The sequence below is a fragment of the Melospiza melodia genome, chromosome 4, assembly GCF_035770615.1.
Source record: "Melospiza melodia melodia isolate bMelMel2 chromosome 4, bMelMel2.pri, whole genome shotgun sequence".
Lineage (NCBI taxonomy): Eukaryota > Metazoa > Chordata > Aves > Passeriformes > Passerellidae > Melospiza > Melospiza melodia.
Genome location: NC_086197.1, coordinates 16876434 through 16895476, shown reverse-complemented (window position 1 = coordinate 16895476; position 19043 = coordinate 16876434). Strand labels below are relative to the sequence as shown.

Below are 19043 nucleotides of genomic sequence, written 5' to 3'. Positions count from 1 at the left end.
TATTGGAATAAAGCCACCTATTAGCAGAGGGAATCTAAGGTGTGTTTTGTAGGCCAATATATAGACTCCTGTTTCATTCTTTCTTGGGGGAATAATTCTGGAGGCTAAAGTTTAGATTTGAATAGCAAGATGGCCTGCTTTGCTTTTTACATCAGCACAGTATGGCTGGTTTTGAGCCTTGAATAACTGCTTTATGCATAAGACAGAAGAATTAACTTGGTTCATCTGTAGCTATTGGCTCTGGCCTCTGTTAGCAGTACAAAGCAGGTATGACTCATCCAGGGATCAAATACTTTGTGGCTGTATGTGAATAACACTTCAGTAATTTTTAGGCTTTTGATTAAAATAGCTGCTGATTCAAGAGAGATCTAATGTCTAGATCAAGCAATACCAACTGTACAGGGGCTTAAATATGTATTTCCAGATGAATGCATAAACCATATTGCTGTCCTGGGAGTCTAACAATAGCATAGTGTTAGAAGTATAAAAGAAAAGCCATTGCATGGCTTACAGCTGAGCAGGCTGCTACCCTTTGGTCACATTACCTTCTTTCTCACCTGTGCCTGGGTAGCAGCAACACTGGTCACTGTCAAAAGAGACAACTGAGCTCTGCTATGTCTGCCTTAGGTCACTAAGAGAAATGTTAATCTGAAGGTAGACTTCAGGAAGAAAATATGGGGAATTGAGCACTTCTTTGTATACAGTATTGTAACCACAACTGTCTTCTTGCAAGAAAGCAGGAACCAGTATATCCCATGTTACTCGTGGCTAATGATTAAGCTTGTATCTTGTCAGTAAACTTGGTAAAACTGAAAAAATGGATGTTCTTGTGTCTAGAGACGGGAGCGCAAACCGAAGGCTGAATATGAGATTAAAAAAGTATGTAATGATGCAGCACTGGGTAACAATGTGGGATTAAGGTGTTTCAGCTTGGGCCATCTTTACACTCAAGCTGAGTAGAATCTTGTGTCCACTGTGGTGGTGGTACAGGTGGAAGACCTGGTTGCCTCACTAAGTAACTCTGAGCACAAATAGGTGTTGTGCACCCAGCTATGCACAGTATTCCTGTAACTGAAACTAAGTACTGGAATAGTCTCAAGCACTTGTAAAGTCCCTTGGAATTTCTGATGTCAGATTGCCTGAAATGCAAGATGCTTCCTAAGGAGAAGATGCTTCCTGTTCTTTTTATATGGGATGGATAGATGGATGGGTTAAGTGATTGAGAAAACTGCTGCAGTGAGTAAAGAGGAGGGTCTCCAGTCATCTGGAGAAACTTGTAAACTGCTTCAGAATCTCCCTAGTGGTGTGCAGGTTTCAAAAACTGACAAAATTAAACTAACTGCTGGAATGTGAGGTTACTGAAGGGGGATTGCTGAGCTAAGTAAACAAAACATATTTTAAAGTATTCAAACCTGGATTTATGTAAACCATAGGATAACATCAACTGCCTTTATTTTTGCTTAGTAGCTATGGAGAAATCCTAATACTAAAAGTATATTGAATGAGTAGAAAGCAGGGTATTATCAACCTAACTAGTTTCCATAACCAGTTTTTTAAAAGAGATGTCTTTGACTTGAAGTGCACATGAAGAGCAATTAAAATCATGTTAAACTTTTCAGATAATTTCTTTTGCCCTTGCTTATATAAAAGAGAGGCAATGCAGTGCTGTAGCTGGATCTGTTTGACTCTGAGAAAAATCTATAAATGCTTTTATGCAGGGATGTAGGCATGGCAGATAAAAGACCTGTGCCACTGCTGCTGGCCTCTGAGCTGAATCTGTTAGAGATCTGAAGTCTTAAAAACCTATGTCTTGAGATATTAAAATATGCTTGTTTAACTTAATATACTGTAAAGTGGAGTACCTAAGAATCTGAGCCTAAGACAGCAGGGTGAGCTAATGTGCAGCCTGTTTAACCATTGTTCTGTTTAAATGTTTGTGCAACCTGTGGACCAGCAAGCTTGGTTAGAGCTGAATTTGTGGCCTGGTGTGGGAAAGCAAAACAGTTTGGCTTGTGCTGTCAGCTAGCATGTCATTAAATTCATACCCACTGTGAATGCTGCTCTGAGTAGAAAGCTGATTTTAATTGTGTATCTATGGCAATCACTACTTACAGCTTAGGTATCACCATTCCACCTCATTTAGTACTCCATAACCTACAAACCTAAAGAGGAATTCAAGTCCTGTCCCATAGGGTGAAGTTTCACTAGTAAATGAGATGGCTGAAGTGGTATCTTAGTGTTGCATGTAAGTAAACCTTCAGTCTCTAAAAAATCCAGCTTTGACAGGAATCCCTGGTAAATTTGCATTCTGACTAGCCAAATTCCAAAGTGGTTGTTGGTTTATTTTCAGTGACTTAACTGGTCCTAGAAAAAATTCTAGATGCTTCACCTCTACTTTTAGTCAGTCAGTTCTCTGGATGTAAGTCAAGATACATTTTGCTGAATGTATGAGTAGTGTTGATGTTATGTTTCAAAAACATTTCTTATGACAAATTAAACTCTGAATTTACCAGTGCTGTTCAACTGTAGTGGTTCAAGCAGCAGCATTCAGGTTAATGTTAGGTGGTCTGAGCCAGACTAATAGGTCAGAGTCTGCTACTAGCTTTTAGTGACTACCAGAAACAGCATCTAGTTGTAGGCTAGAAAGAAAACATTTTAAGAATGTCAAGTACCTGCTCTTCTTCAAAGCATCTTTTTATTAAAAAGCATAAAATCTGAAATACTTTAGTTTCCTGATACTTTTCTCTGTATCATCTTATATTGCAGTACTGAACCCTTAGGTACCAGCAAAACAGCAAATCAATATGAGGTAGCTTCACTGCAGCTTCTTCTGGCTGGTATATTTTAATATCTCTATGAACTAGAAAATAACTTCTATGGAATGGAAGTCTCAGGGTTTCAGTCCTAGCCTAAAGCCCTGATATCATATATGTAACCCTGCATTCTTGTACTTCTTGAAGTAAAGAATGCTACCAACAGAATGCACGGAGTATGAGCTGGGGAAGGAGATAAAAGCTCTGACAAATTGTACAGGAATTTTATCATATCTGGAAGTAAAAGTGACAAGTCTTTTCTGCTTTCATGTCCTTGGTGCTTTTTTACCCTTTTTTTGTGTTTAATGTGCAAATCTCACTCACATAGCAAGTGGACTATCTTGAGAGTTTTAGACCCTGCCAGACTTGACCTAGTTAGGTCACCTAAAGGTGAAAAGCTTCTGTAGCTTCTATTATCAAACACACAGAACCAGTTTGGTCATGTCCCTGTGTCTTAGTGGAAATGGTAGTGGAGGAAGAAGAGGGTAACAAAAGCATTAATCAGTTTGACCCAGAATGGATTTACTATGACAGTGAGTGCTGTAAAATTAAGACTTTTTCTGAGGACTAAAAGTGATGGACAGAAAGATCTAGATTGCCAGTAACTTAATCTATAACTCACTGAAATTAACTTAATTAATCTGTCTTTTGTCCTACACTTATATCCTTAAAAGCTGTAGTTACTGTTGATTATTGGAAACTATAGCAATACAAACTTGTATTTAATTGTTAGTTAAAGGTAGTGCTTGTGCAGCAGAATTTCTAATTAAGATAGAGCTGCACCAAGATGCACTCTTTTAACTACAGAATAAAGCAAAACTTCTCACAGCTCATCAAGCAGTTGTCATGTGGGCCACATAGTAGAAACTGAGTCCTGCAGAGTTAGTAATGTGCTGTAAGCTTCTTGCCTCTGCATGGCATTGGAATTCCTGCAAAGGCCAGAGATTGCTTTCAGAAAACTGTTGAAAGGAAATGCAGAAGTGTTTTAGGCTTGTCCTAAAAGTGAACAAAAAGCACTTCATCAATTTATGGTAGATTTAGTGTGACAGTTGTCATCATAGCACAAATACCCTTCTGCCATATATTTTCCAATGACTATGCAAATAATAACACTGCTGTACAATATGTTGAAGTTGTAACCTCTTGTTAAAAACACAGCTGTATGTCCTGTAGGGAAAAAAAGGCTTTCACATGTTCCTGCACATCTCAGCATTTAAAATAATGCAACTAAAGGTCTTCAGATTTGCCTCCCTCTAGCTGCACAGACCAACATAAGAACAGTAAATCTTTGGAAAACCACAAAAAATTGTGTTAAAATACTTCTAATGAGCCTACCTCCTCTCCATGCTGCTTTCAAAAGACATGTTAGACCATCTAGACAGTCTAATATTATTGTCACCTTATAAATAACAGGGCTTCTGCTGCTTAAGGAGCTTACTATAGTGATTTTTGTTACCTTAGACTGACTTGTTCCCTGACAAAACATTTCCCTCTTTTAAAGTGGAGTGAGAACCTGTTGGGATGGACTCTTAAGGAATGAGCTGAAATAATCAAGGAGTAATAAAGCCCTGCAGAAGTCCATGTTAGATTCTTGTGTGGGAGCATGGGTTTATTTATGCCAAACTGGGATGTAATACTTTCTGCAGGAGCTGGTGCATTGAGATTATCTGGCTTTTTAGTAGAAATACTTTGGCCTCATCCTGAGTTACTTGCTTGCAATAGATCTCTTAGGTGCAGTTTCTTCAGATTGTCTGGAAATGCCCTCCTAATAAAAGATCTGTACTTATTGTTATAGGCTCTATTGGGAGAAGTAAACCTTGAGTGATGTAGCTTTGATTTTTAAGTTTGTTCTGGCCTTCAACTGAAATGTGACTTTCTTTAGATGGAGGTGCCTAATTTTGCACTAGATGCAGGCAACTTACTTCTTTGCATTTGGCTGTAGGAAACTGAAGTGAATTATTCCTAGTGAAAGGTGTTCCTGCCCATGGCAGGGGGGTTGAACTAGATAATCTTCAAGCTGTCTTTCAGCCCAAACCATTCTATGAAATCTGTGGCTTAATTAGTTGTAGCAACAGGAAGCTGATTTTTTTTTCTAATAAAGTGAAAATGTGATTGAGGAAATATCAATAAGAGCACAGAATTCCTTGGCCCACAGTGTCTGACACCTCTAGGTTACTCTGGAAGTATATTGGATAAGGAGCTTGTCTTGCTTCCAGTATTAGATTTAATGTAACTTCTCCTTATTAGGTGCCTAAACCTGTACATCAGCCAGCTGCAGAATTTTGCTCTACTTCAACTCTTCCAAAAGATCCAGTATTGAGAAGGGAAAAGCTTCAGGATCTGATGACTCAGATACAAGGGACTTACAACTTCATGCAAGTATGTTTTTCTCTGCTGCTGTAGCACAAAGCTCCTGCTCTTACTGGGTTAGGGAGAACAGTGCTGACAATGTGTGTTGGCACTGAATGAATAAATTTAGCCCTAATTAGCTAAAAGCAGCTTGTGGAGTGAAAATGTTTCATTTGTATCTAGAGTTTAATTTTTTTCTTCCCAATGGTGATATTTTTTTTTGAAAGGAGTCCATTCTGGATTTTGATAAAGCTTCACCAAGTGCCATTGGTTCATCCCAACCTCCTTCAGTTACTCCAGCAAGTAGTCCTGTAGGTAGGTGGTACTATAAGTGTAAGTGGTATGTACAATATTGCAAGCACTAACAGGGTTTGCTTGTGCTGTGGGCCTGGTGAAGATAGATTGTTTAAATATAAAAAACAGATCATGCTGAAAGAATGGGTGGATATTGGGCTGTAGAACTCAATTACCCAGTTTGTTAATTTGCTTTCTTAATCTGGTAAGTATCTCTTAATCTGGATATCTTTTCTGTGATAACATTTTTGTCATTGAATACCTGTCTTCTTTTACCAAAAACCTGAAGTCTTCAATTGGGTGTAGTTTGCTGATGCTAGGTTTAAATATTTGAATTCCACATAGTAAAAATAGTTTGCATCTTCACATACCAAATGTTTTTAAAAAATAGAACTGCACACCAAAACTATATGTAGTGTTTGAATTGAGAAGTAAATGTTGCTTAATGCATTCTATTGTTACAGCTTCAAAAGAGCAGAAACTGCCAAGTCAGAGTGATTTTCTTCAACAGCCCCTTCAAGTAAGTTGAAGTTAGGACTGCCTGAGGAGGCAGATGGAGGTTATTTACCAGCATGGACTTACACTTGATTTGTTTTTCTTGCCAGTAGTTTTGTGTTCCATACAATGTGGTAGCTTGTGAGTGTAAGCTCACTGAAATGCTGACAAAGCTGGCTGCTCTTTTGGTTGAAAAGGGGCAATAAATACTTGAAGTATGTTGAAGACACACTGAAATAGTTTGCATATTTTCCCTTTAGATTCAGGTCATAGCCAGTAGTCATGTGCAGAAGAACAGCTAATTTCTTTCCTAGATAGTGTTTTCAACTTCAAGATCCTTACACCAAAGACTGTATCTCAAGCTTTGGTAGTTGTGGTTAAATGAACCTTAAATTCAGTCACTCTACTTGCATGTCTTGTGACTTTTGATTTTAAATGTGCTTCCTTACCATGAACAAAAATTCCTAAAAGACTGACTGGTCAAAGACCCTTCAGTCCCTGAATTATTCAGAGGTTTACTTGGACATGCTGAGGGTGTGAGTTTTAGTGAAACCAAACATTTAAATTTTGATATTTTCCAAACCTTATATCTGTTTTTTCTCCTTGCAAGACTGCTGCTTCATCAATGGTGCTGCATGGTTCAAACACTTCCCTAGCATCTGCTGATCATGCTCTTTCTGGCTCTGAAGCTGAAGACTTGGTGACACCCCAGGTACCATACCCTGGCATTCAGATCTGTGTGACAGCCAGCCCTAACAGAAAGCTCAGCTGGGACCCTCCTGAATAACTGGGCTGGAACAACATGCAAGTAACAAAAGTAGTACAGCCTACAGTCTGGAATGCTTAAAGATGGGTGGCAAATTCTTGCTAATACTGTATGAATGCAAAGTGAACAGTCTGCTGCTTGACACAGGAAGGGTGTGGGATGAGAAGTGCTCACTAAAAAGTGTGGTGCATGTTCTTGTAGGAACATGGGAGCAGCATAAATATTTGCTTTGGTTACAGTGTAGAGTAATGATGACAAAGAGGTTGCATAAATTGAGATGGGTATTGTCAGGAAATTGCAGACTCTGTGTGTAACCTGAAGACTGAGATCTATTCTCTCAAACATTAGCTGAAGAAATACTGGGAATCTCATTTCCCAATGTTCTGCTAAGACCTAAAACTTTGCTTGCTTAGTTGTATTTATGTGCAGATAAACATTCAAATAGCATTCAAATAGTGTTTAGAGCTGAAAAGTTTCACTTTATGCAGATCAGTGTCTTAATCTCTTGTGAATTTTGTTGCTGTGTTCAAGAATACAGCTGGCTCTTTCCTGTTGGACTCTATAATTGAGTGTGTAGATTATAATGGGAAATGTTCTTGCTTTTTACATTTGTTTTGCTGATGTAGATGTTATCAGCATACTGTGTATGTAGTACTTAATTTCTTAATATACTATATACTGGTAGGGCTCTTGAATCAGCAGTTTTGTCCCAATTCTTGACACTTTCTACAACTTCTACAGTACCATGGGTCTCCTTGTGCTGACAAGAATTCAATAATTCTGCTGTTCAATCTGATTCCAGAAGGCCTGTGCTGTACTATAAAGTGGAACATCTGATTTTTTTGTAGAATGCAACCTTATTGTTTGAAATTAGGGTTGCTTGTGCCCAGCCTATCTCTGGTCCCTTCAGATTGAAAACTAGAGTCTATCTTTGTTTTCCAGGGAAAGCAGTAGTTAAGTTTTGGTCCCAGCAGAACCAGGGAATGCACTCCATGGTGGCAGTGCTCCTCCTGGTGTGCAGTACACCCCAGTGCTGTCTGAGGCACTGTGATCTGTGCATGCTGAGCACAGGACTGGTAGTCTTTAGCCCTAGGCTCTGTATTTAGGCATTAAGCAACTCCTATATGTAGCATTACAGGTGTGAGCTAACTCTAGGACACACAGGCTTTGCAAGGCCTTGTTCAACAGAGCTTACCATTTTTTTCCATTTAATTCAGTGAGACAGGTGTGTGTTGCAGACTTCACTGTAAATGCTTGAAGCAATCTAGTGTTCTTAAAATGATCTGACTTTGCAGGGCTGCTTGTGCAACCAGTTGTGTAAGAAGAGTAATCTAAATCTGAATCTCTAAAGCTAATTACTTGAAGCTTTGGTTAAGATGACTGTTTAATACTTTGGCTTTGGAATTAATGTTTGTCCTGGTCTTTCAAAATCCATTTGATTTAACCTTAGTACTGGTGTTTCATAGCTTTACCAGAGCTCTGTAGTACTACTCACAATAGCAGGTGCATTATGGCTTCTTCTAGGCATCAACATCACTTTCTCAAGAGAATGAGAAATATACTTCCCAGCCTCTGTATCAGACAAGTTCACGTATTTCTGAGCCACTGATACCTAAAAAGATTGAAATTGCCCAGGTGAGCTATCACAAGTAACATAAATATTTAAGTTGCTGAAATAGTAAGGCTCTAGACATGTCCCCTTTTGACTCCTGTTTTGTGTAAATATTGGTGTTCTAAATCAACACTTCATTTTGCCATCTGCTCAGCTGAGGCCTAATGCTGGTTAATACTTTGTCTGGACAACTCAGCATTGTTTCTAATCTGAAACATAATTAAGTTGGAAAGGGGAAAAAAAATCAGACCCCCTAAATTTTCTAAGTTCCTCCAGAAGAGAGAAGTAATTTCTAATATCAGCCAAACAATCATCTTCTACTAAATGGAACCAAAAGCATTCTGTGTGTCCTTAGTGGAGAGAAAAATACCTAATGTCTCTTTATTGTGATATTATTCCAAAGAATAGTATGTATAGTAGCTCATAGGCACATTTCACTTAATCAGCAGAGACTGCAATAGAAGTACTGTTTGCTGAGGATGCACAGCAAGATTTGAAATTGTAAGCAAAAGCTATTTTGTAGCTCTACTATGTCCAAATGTCATCCTGTAGAAACTGCTGACTTCTGTCAGTCTAGGCTTTAGAGCAAATTAACTGCTTCTGTTACTGCCTGATAATTATCAAGTGACCTTTCATTACATTTGTTCTTCCCCCAGGCAACAATTCCCCTCCCAAGTGAGCCACAGTCACCATTGCCTACTTCAAGCACCCCCATGCCCTCAGTGCCACCAGCACAAAGCTTTCAGTCTCCTCCAGCAAGCAGCAGCTCTGTCACAATAACAGCAGCTCCCTTTCAGGCTATGCAGACTGTAAGTATGCAGCACACAGAACTGACAAGGTTGTGAGTAACTTGGGAGTAACATTGAGGACTTGGCTCCTCTTGGAATAGTACAGAACTTGATAGGGCATTTTGTTTTAGCAGTAAAATCTAGATTAGTCCTCTGATTCTCTTCAGAGGACTTCAGAACTTCAGTTCTTCAGAACTTAAAACAGATCTAACAACAAAGATCCTGGTTTTGCTCTGTGTAGTGCCAAAAAACTAATACTAGGATATCTTAGTAGCCTTAAGGAACTAAGAGGGAGAAGTCAGGCCTGAAACCAACAGATTGATAGCGGTGCCCTAAAGTAAGGTGAACTGCACTTAGACGGTTCTTGGGAAAAGATTTCAAATACAACAGATTTTGTTGGAGAAAGGGAATCCTGAATATAGATATTAGGCCAAAATGCTTTCAGAAGCCTGAGTTTGTCTTGTTATACTGTTTGCTTCACTGGGGTAAAATTCAGTCCATTGGAATAATGGAAAACATGTTTTTGGAAAACTGGTGTTGCTCATTATCCTTTGTTGTTAACAATAGTCAATGTACATATCTAGGAAATATACCACACAGTCTGAGATGTTCAAGGCAAATATAATCTGTAATGATATATGGCCTGAAAAAATAGTATCAAACGTTGCTACTTCCTACTAATCTGCAGTGTAGGCTTAGAGAGGTTCAGAGGAAGGCTCTTCCTTAAGTACAAGGAGGGTAACATTATTTACTCCTGTTACGTTCTTCAGAAGATGATAGAAACATTGATTTAATGTTTTTCTAAAAAGCAAGCTTTAGAGTCTCCAAAGGCATTCTCCATTTTAACAGAAGTACCAATGTAGTTCACAACTTGCTGGCCTCTGTCTTGCAGTACTGAGACTGATGTGGTAGGAACTGGTGGAGGAAGGTGTCTAAAAGCCTTTTAATCACAGGAGTTAACAGTTAAAACTTCTGTGACATCCTGGTGTGGTCTGTAGTAAAATCCATTGACTTTTTTCTGGTTGGTTTTCTGTATTTGTAGAAGAGGCTCAAGTCAAACCTACCTCAGTGGTACAGAATTGTGATACACGTTACAAATGAAGCACCTTGTCGTAGGGAGGTGTTTTTTTCCTAAGCTGGATGTGTTTAAATTATGCTAAGTGGTTGGGTGGTGATTTTTCTGAAAGTGGAGAAGTGGCAGCATGCTGTGATTAAGGAATCCAGAGTCTTTTGGGGACCCAGTCTATGAGATAAGCATCTGTTATGGTATCAATATGGAGTCCCAGTCTGTCATTCTGGTTATGTCTGAACTTGCTGTCTGTATTCAGAGTGCTTTGATCATAACAGTACCACTGAAAGTTCACTTGAATTATTACCATGTTTTCAGAGATGTTAAATGTCTGAGATTGCTCTTGGGACTTTTGGGGAAGCCTGACAAACATCTGTCACTAAGTCACAAGGATGTTCATTCCTCTTGTAGTGGTAGAAATCTTGAAATTTGCAGTGCAGGGTTTTCTTCTTCCCTTAGGTTCTCATTGCTGCCAGGAAAGCACAGCCATTGGACTGGAGTAGACAAGCCAGGGTGATTCCCTGCCAAATAGCAGTATCACAGTGACAGTAATGGAAGTATCTGATTACAGGGCCTCAGACATCCCATTGCTGCTATTGTGCTTATGGAAGCTTAAAGGCAGGCCTGACCTGTAGCCTGACCTGTAGCCCTAGTCCTTGATTTGAATTCCACCTGTAACCCTCACTGCAGGAAAAAGCAGACCACTTGCTACAAATTCCTCAGGGTGTGGGTGTTGACAGCCTGACTGCCCTCCCTTCTCAAATTCCTTTTAGGAAAAGGATAGCTTTGGATCACTTTATTTACCAGATGAAGTGATCAAAAATTAAAAATAAAACAAATAAGTTAGTTTTACTTTACAGTGGTTCAAAATTTATGCTCAACACTTCAGTATCGTGAGGCATTTCTACTGCCTCTTAGAGGCAATACTGGGTTTTTTGACCCTGGAAAAAGTATTATTTTGGGGTTTTTTTTAATGATAAGGGCATCTGCAAATGGCAAGAACTGTCAAGCTGTGAAGCTGTTTCTTGCATCATGTAGCTGTGGCTTTTGCCCAAGTCTGTCTGCAGAGAGTTTATAGTCTTGTTAGATACACCTGTAGACTTAGTACTGCTGGCAGCTCTTTATATGAAATTCAGATACTTTTAATCAAAACAGACTTGGCCTATTTGATGTTGATGCTAGTTGTCACTTTTGACAGCATTATTTCTGGTAATTGTGTTATTGGCTATAAAGCAGTACATTCACTGCTTTAGTGACTGAAGTCTGGGTAGGTTTAACTAGCAGTAATATCTGCTTATCATTGTCTTGCCCAGACTATAATATTTGAATGACAAGCCTTGCTTAGGTTAAGTGTTTACTCTTGGAGAATGTTAAATGAGTAGGAAAGATGAAGCTCCATTTACTGAAGGGGCAAATGATGTCTAATATGATGTTTGAGTGGCTAGCAGTGTTACATCAGGTTCCAAGACATGCAGAAAGACCCAGATTCTTCCCAAATGTGAATATCTCATCTCAGAATAGGCTGTCCCAGGTTCAGCTTGAGTTGTAGGACAGCAAGTCAGTGGATTTCACAGAGGATTTCCCATGGCAGGACAATAGCTTGTTGCATGGTAATTGTTCTGCTGACAGAGTACAGTAGCTATGGCCAATCAAGCTGTTCCTTGGGTAGTAGCTCCATAAACAGGAGTGTGTTCTGGAAGTTTGAGAGGGAAAAGCATGGGTTTTTGGTTATTTCTAAGAAACACCTGGTGTTCTAGAAGTACCCTAAACAAGCATATGGATTGAAACCACAGCATGGCAGGGTGGTGGCATTGGGCAGGGATGTTAGCTGGTAGTGTTGAGCACTTGTTTTCAAATATGTTGTAGGTGTTTAAAGTGAATGCACCACTGCCTCCACGTAAAGACCAGGAAATTAAAGAGGATTCTTCATATTCAGCAGGATATAACCAGAGTTTCTCCACAGCAAGTACACAGACTCCTCCTCAATGCCAGCTGCAGTCTTCTCATGTTGCAGAACAAACCTCTCTTTCACAAGAATCTCTGTCTTCAGGTGAGAACTGCACTTGCATGTGTATTTCAAGTAGTCTTTCAATATGATTAGTCTATAATAGTATTTAAATTCACTATCATGTGCTGTGAATACTTCTAACCAGTGAAATTCTTAACAGGTGCTACATAAATGTCTAATAATAGGCATACATCAACTCTAATGTAGTTGATGGTATGTAAACTTAATTTAAAAACTGCTAGCAGGATGAAAGGCTGGTTCAAACTTGTTTCTATATTAGATGAACAGACTGTTGTCACTTACATGCCTGAATATCCCAGTAGGTGAGAAATTCAAATATGTGGTGATGCTTGCCAATCAAACAATGATTTGCTTAGAATAGTAGCAATGATGAAATACTCTTATTTGGCACCATTAATTTGGTCTCTGGTAATAGTGCTGTCAGTGCTGAGAGTTGCTGAATGCTAAGTAGGAAATCTGGGATAAGTTTTCATTCTGACCTGAGAAATACTGAGCTAGTAAGGGGTCTTCAACACAAACCTGACTTACTTGATGTTCAGGTAGTGCAAGAGGTGGGTTTTTACAGCTAATGCTAAATTTGGCATGAAACTGGCCCCTAAATGTCTTGAGGTTTTAGGATGAAAGCAAGTGGCAACTAGGGGTCTGTATTTATAAGGCAATGTAATGAAATGGCTCAAGGTCATTTAGAACTAGTGTTGTTCTGCCAGAGTGATTTTCACAGGTCTTAGACTAGAAACACACTGATATAGTGTGTAAAGTCAATGAGACATAAAGAACAGTGTAAGTGTAGCAGTCAGGAAAGCATCTTTAGCTTCAATGTTCCTTCTCCTCGCTGAGACTATGGGTGGTAAGCCTTCTGTTTGTTTTTTTTGTGGAAAATCATAATTCTTAATAGCCTTGTGCAATGGCTCTGCACACACTGCATACAGGGGTTTATACTGTTGTTCTGGATCAATTTTAAGCTTTTTGGATTGAAATAAAGGAGCATCTTGTGGGAATGCATTCATGGTTGCAAGGTTTGTGTTTAAAGCTAAGCACACACTCACCCTTCTGAGTGAAAAGCAATCTTGAATACATTTTGCTTGGAGTTGAAGGGCCTAGCATATGGTAGGAATGTCTGTTGAAGAGACTGAACCCCACTATCTGCTTTCCGTAGTTCTTATTGCTATCTAGGTGTGATGGAGTTTGTCTTGCTGTTTCAAGGGATGTCAATACTGAGGTGACCTAGTTTATCAGTGGAAATTCTTAATCAAATATTACACAATTTTAAGCTAGATTGGGTATTTTCATGCTGCTGGCAAGGTGGTTCTCAACTGTGCAACTGACTCCTGTTGAATGCATTAGGGGCTTGCACTCGGAGCCTGTGCTGTCTACAGTAGATTTTAGCAAGCAAAGGGAAGGATCCAGTCACTTAAATGAAGTAATGAAGGGACAGAAGAACAGTCTATTCAGAGCAGCTTAACTGGTCTCTGAATGTCCTAATAGTGCCCTTGCTTCTGTGTGTGGTAACTTACTGCAGTTATACAAAGCTTTGATTTACCTGTGCCTTCTGTTTTAAGCAGTGAACTATCAGCCTGATGGAGCTGTTCCTGTTAGCAATGGTAGCCTTGCCTTTTATCCAGCACAGGCTAATGTTATTCCCAGACCCCCTCAGCCTTACCTCAACAGTCGTGGGTCTGTCAGAGGGTCTGCCAGAGGTGGAAGGTCCCTGGCTAATTCCTATCGCCCCCCTGGTGGCTACAAAGGTATGTCTGTGTTTACTGTCATCCTAAAGAAAACCTAATGTCCTGCCAGTAGAATGTGACTTAACACAACACACTATTAAATTCATGTTCTGTGTGTGAAATGTCTCAAAACAAGACTAAGGGCAATGTGCAGAGAATGGGGCCCTCTGTTGTAGAATTCAAGGAAGTTCATTCTAACTTTTTTTTCTGGTCCCTGGACTTGATGTCAGGCCAAATGGCAGAGCAATTTCACAGCTTGCCTAAATATGAAGATAGAAACTTTCACTAATAGGTTATTAGATTACTCATATGGACTTTTCTGTTGGAAATTTAATTTGCTTTTTCTGAACTTTTTACCAACTTAATTCTTTCTCCTGGTATCTTGCTGACAAACTGGGTAGGCCAGTTTCCTCTTCACATACCACTTACTGTGTTTGTGCAAAATAAAGTAATTTTTGCTTAGCACTGCTCACTTTAATATTAGCAGCAGAAACCAGGATGGGGGAGTGGCTCCCAGTAGTGAAGAGTCCTTCTAGACAAATAACAGACTGAAGAGTTTTATGAGGAAGCTTATTTGGTCTCTGCAGAGCAGTTATTCTTTGGCTGCTACCTGAAGTACTATGGAGAGTTTCAGCAGACTTTAAGCAGTTACTAAAATAAGGTTGTTGGTAGCTACCAGCTGCAAGTTGTGGCCTATTCCCCTTTGAAGTGAAGGGCACTTAGTCTCTGATAGGTGCTTCAGTTGTTGGGCTGAGCCTGCTCAGTACCTTGTAGGAACATGTGCAGATGGTGAGTTTCATAGTTCTGACTTAACAGCAGTCCTGGGTTTGCTGGTGTCTGGTATGAAATTACTTGCAGCTCTGCTTTGGTAGTTAAGTAATAGCTTAAGTTAACAGCTGAAGAGGCAAAGCTTTCTAGTAACCCCTACATGTATACCAGTAAAAGCTCAGTGTATGTAACAGAAAAGAAAGTGTTTCTCAATCCCATTGCTGGATTTAGCAAGCTTTTCAGCTGTTCTGACATCCCATTAGTATCACAGGCAATGGATAGGGCCCGATGTTAATATTTTTAAATACACAATTTTGGTGTAGCCATAGTGTGTAAGCTATGAGTAGCTAATGAAATGCATTTGTTACAGGAATAGCAAGGTTCCTATTCAATTCCAAATTTAAGAATAGCACTGTTACTGCCTAACTTTAAGTACATAATTGCCAAAAAAAGATCTGTAGTTAAATTCTGGACTTTTACTGTAAATCAAACAGTAAATGATACTGAATAATCAACTTCATTTGAACAGGTTTTGATGCTTACAGAGGTTCACCTTCATTAACCAATGGGAACTATGGCCAGCTACAGTTTCCTGGTAGAGATTATGCTGGAATGCCATATTCTCAGAGGGTAGGTATTGACTTTATTTACAGTAGTCTTCCACTGTATAGGAGCCAAATCTTCTAACATGGTAGTTTCTCATTGCCTTGAACTATTACTTACAAGCTAGAGGTTAGTTTTGTTTCACAGACAAACCTTTTTGTGGAATGGTAGACAGCAGCTGAAATAAGTCACTTCAGACAGGTAACATCTCTGTATGATGGGTTGATTTTAGTCTGAAATGAATCTTTAAAATGCAAACAGATGGTAAACAATATATTGTATGGGTCTGGTCTATTGTTTTAAAAGAGTTGGTTCACTAAAATGCCTCTAATGTAAAATAATGAACTCCTAAATGGACTGGCTGAGAATGTGGCTAGGCCAAAACCCCAATAATAATAATAATAAAAACAACTTAAAGGCAAAGGTTCCTGGTGTGAGGCAAGTCTGTCAGTGTCTTCTGTGCAGGTTCATGGACTTAGAACAGACTTGAGATTTAAGGGTATTGATCAGTAGCCTCAATTGTTCAGAAGCTAATTTGCTACAACTGGCATCAAAGTAGATCTTTAATTTCATACAAGCTGTTAAAATAAGTAAATTTTCCATAAGTAAAGCTGTTTATCTGCATCTTGTTTCTGAACTGTCAGTGTACTTTAGAGATAGAATTCATTGTGAAAAAGTGTATTACCTCAGTTGGGTTCAGATTTGCTTATAGCCATCTTCTAACACGTCTCTTCCAGGATGTCAATTACCAGCAGTGCTATAAACGAGGTGGGATAAGCAGTGGTCCTCGAGCAAATTCAAGAGGTAAGGCCAACACCAGCCCCCCTATAGTCCAGTGTGTGCTTAAGCTTTGCAGCTGGGGTGTCACTGGGAGCAGTGTGAAAAGCAGAACAGGATCCCTCACCTAACAGATGGAGCCTGGTGTAAGTTAACCAAGCTTAGCTGGAGTCTAGAGTGCTATTCTTCCACAGCATTGCACAGCAGAGGATTTAATTTCACTAGTTTTAGTCTGGAGTCTTCATGTCAAAATTGTGACACAATGGTACCTTATTGAACTTCACAAATAACCTGACTAGGAAAAAAAAGCAGTTCCCTGTGTTCAGGGAAGGAGCACTGGGTTTCTCCCCTGAAGTGTGTAGTCCTCCCTTATTCTGGGTAGGCTGTCAGATCACAGAGACTTTGTAAAGTAATTTTTTCCATGAAAATGTATTTGGTAATACAAGTGTACTTTGTACTTCGATAGTGGAGTATAAAACCTAAAGAAATAAATAAGGCTAGTTGTGTCCAAGCATGAATAGCATGTGTTTTGAAGAGCTGGAAAAAAGATCAATTGTTTCTACTGTGTGTGCTGGAAAAACATGGACTTCCAGTGCTACAGGTGAGAAGTGAGATGAAGAGTAGCTGTAGATCTGAGAAATTATAGTGTATTGTAGAAGCTGTTTTAGGATGATGCAGGTCATATCCTAACTTGAGGGATAGAATGTTTCAGAAGGGAACTAAATAGGAGATGATGGTGGATTAACAGCTGATGAAAGTACTCATTAGCATTAGGATCTCACTGCAACTTCACTTATTTTAATATCTGTCTTAAGGTGTTGTTTTCCAGTGGAAATAACAATGGTTTGCAGCTTGACTGTGACTGCTTTAAATTTCTCAGCTATAATACAGTTTTCATTCTACACTCTTTTAACTTGGATATTTGGAAAGATTAACAGCTTTATTTTGGGGAGTGAGGTGCAGAAGACTTAAACAACACTAGTTTGTCAGACTTAAAATATTCTAGCATCATAAGTAGAGAAGGTCTACAAGAAATGCAACTGCGGAATGACAGTGTTGAGTAACATGAAGTGAAAATTGGGATCTTGAAGATAACTTGCCTCTAACTTTGTCAGTGTTTTCAGAATTACGTTTTATTTCTTCTCAGAAGTTAGCATATGCTTTTTAAGTTCACATATGATACACTAAAGCAAAAAAAAGCAAAAACAATTACAATTACAGAGGATTTAATTTCACTATTTTTAGTCTGGAGCGTTCATGTCAAAATTTTGACACAATGGTACCTTATTGAACTTCACTAAAAACCTGACCAGGAAAAAACAGCTGTTCCCTGTGTTACAACCTGCTGCCCTCTCCTACTTGGAAGTATAAATAATTGTTCATGGTTCAGTTATGTCTCATTCTGCTCAATACAAGTGTGATCAATGTGAGCCAGCTTCAAAGTTGTGTTTTCACTGGGCTCCTTTGACAATTTGCTGTGGCTCAAAGAACAATCTGCTGCAAAGCCAAGCCTGTACACTTAAGATTATGGCCACAGGCTTAAGGGTATCTGTCTGTTACAATACTCACTGCTGCTAATGGTTTTTAACAGCAGGGTGGAGTGACTCCTCTCAGGTGAGCAGCCCAGAACGAGACAATGAGACCTTTACCAGTGGGGACTCTGGGCAGGGGGACTCTCGCAGCATCACCCCCGTGGACATGCCGGTGAGCAGCCAGGCCGCCACCATCCTGCCGGTGCACGTGTACCCGCTGCCGCAGCAGATGAGGGTCGCCTTCTCCGCCGCCCGCACATCCAACCTGGCCCCTGGAACTCTGGACCAGCCCATTGTGTTTGACCTGCTGCTCAATAACCTCGGAGAAACTTTTGATATCCAGCTTGGGAGGTTCAACTGTCCAGTGAATGGTACCTACGTCTTCATCTTCCACATGCTGAAACTGGCTGTCAATGTCCCTCTGTACGTGAATCTCATGAAGAATGAGGAGGTCCTTGTGTCGGCCTATGCCAACGATGGGGCTCCTGACCATGAGACAGCCAGTAACCATGCAGTGCTGCAGCTCTTCCAGGGAGATCAGATCTGGCTACGGCTGCACCGGGGAGCCATCTATGGAAGCAGCTGGAAATACTCCACCTTTTCGGGATACCTCCTTTATCAGGACTAAAATCCAGTGCAATGTTTACAAAAGAGCTGCTCCAAACACCTTGGTGAGGGGGGTGGGACTAGCTTTGCACTTATTACTGACTTTATAGAGGATATGTGGTTCCATTATTGGTGGGAAATGGTGGTCCTGTTTTGCAAGGTGAAATCATGGAGTTGGGGTACTGAATCAGCACTAATTTGGCACTTTATCAGTTGTGATGTAGCCTTGCTAATAAAGCTGTGAATGTATATTGTTTGCACTTACCCTAAACTGTATTAATGTCCAGCTTACTACACTATTGATTGCCTCAAGTATGGGCTATTCACAATGCCTTGTTGTGCCTCAATAAAACAAGTTAATATGCATTTTAGTATTAATCTTGCCCGTGGTTTTAATTTTAAGACACATCACTGACCTTTTTCCTGATGTGGGGTGAATATGAATATTACATAGAGCTGGTCTGCAAGTTTCAATAATTTAGGGTAATTTGTATTTAACTAGGATTGTTTTAGTTCCTGCTTAATGCCATTTTTCAAGAGTCTTACCTTGATCAAAATCAATTCAAGGTTTAGCTACCTTTTTTCTTTCTAAAGGTCAAAAAATTCTAAGTGCAATGCTACATACTTCATCAGAACTACTGCTTTTAAATACATACCCTGTCAAAATCTGGCATGGTTATCATAGCATCAGTCCTTCAGAAGTGAACTAGTTGAAATTCTTCAACCTGCAAACAGTCACTCAAGGGGCTGGCTTATGCTGTTATTCAGCTGCAATATATTTTGAAGTTGAATTCAACTTTATGAAGCATAAATGTGGA

General features: G+C 39.5%; 1 protein-coding gene across 7 annotated transcripts in view; it reads left to right on the top strand.

Annotated features, from left to right (window-relative positions):
* CAPRIN2 (caprin family member 2) overlaps positions 1-18591 on the top strand; it is a 33219-nt gene extending 14628 nt beyond the window's left edge. For 4 of the 7 annotated variants that reach the window (XM_063154035.1, XM_063154041.1, XM_063154040.1 and 1 more), the window contains 11 exons: positions 5061-5192; positions 5390-5477; positions 5921-5976; positions 6562-6663; positions 8242-8352; positions 8986-9138; positions 12053-12236; positions 13775-13960; positions 15237-15337; positions 16048-16114; positions 17679-18591. In XM_063154035.1, the coding sequence (XP_063010105.1) occupies positions 5061-5192; positions 5390-5477; positions 5921-5976; positions 6562-6663; positions 8242-8352; positions 8986-9138; positions 12053-12236; positions 13775-13960; positions 15237-15337; positions 16048-16114; positions 17679-18247 (1749 nt within the window). In that variant the 3' untranslated portion in view covers positions 18248-18591. The remainder of the gene's footprint in view (positions 1-5060; positions 5193-5389; positions 5478-5920; positions 5977-6561; positions 6664-8241; positions 8353-8985; positions 9139-12052; positions 12237-13774; positions 13961-15236; positions 15338-16047; positions 16115-17678) is intronic. The other 3 variants (XM_063154039.1, XM_063154036.1, XM_063154037.1) reach the window with 3 other exon arrangements.
* The last annotated feature ends 452 nt before the right edge of the window (positions 18592-19043 follow it).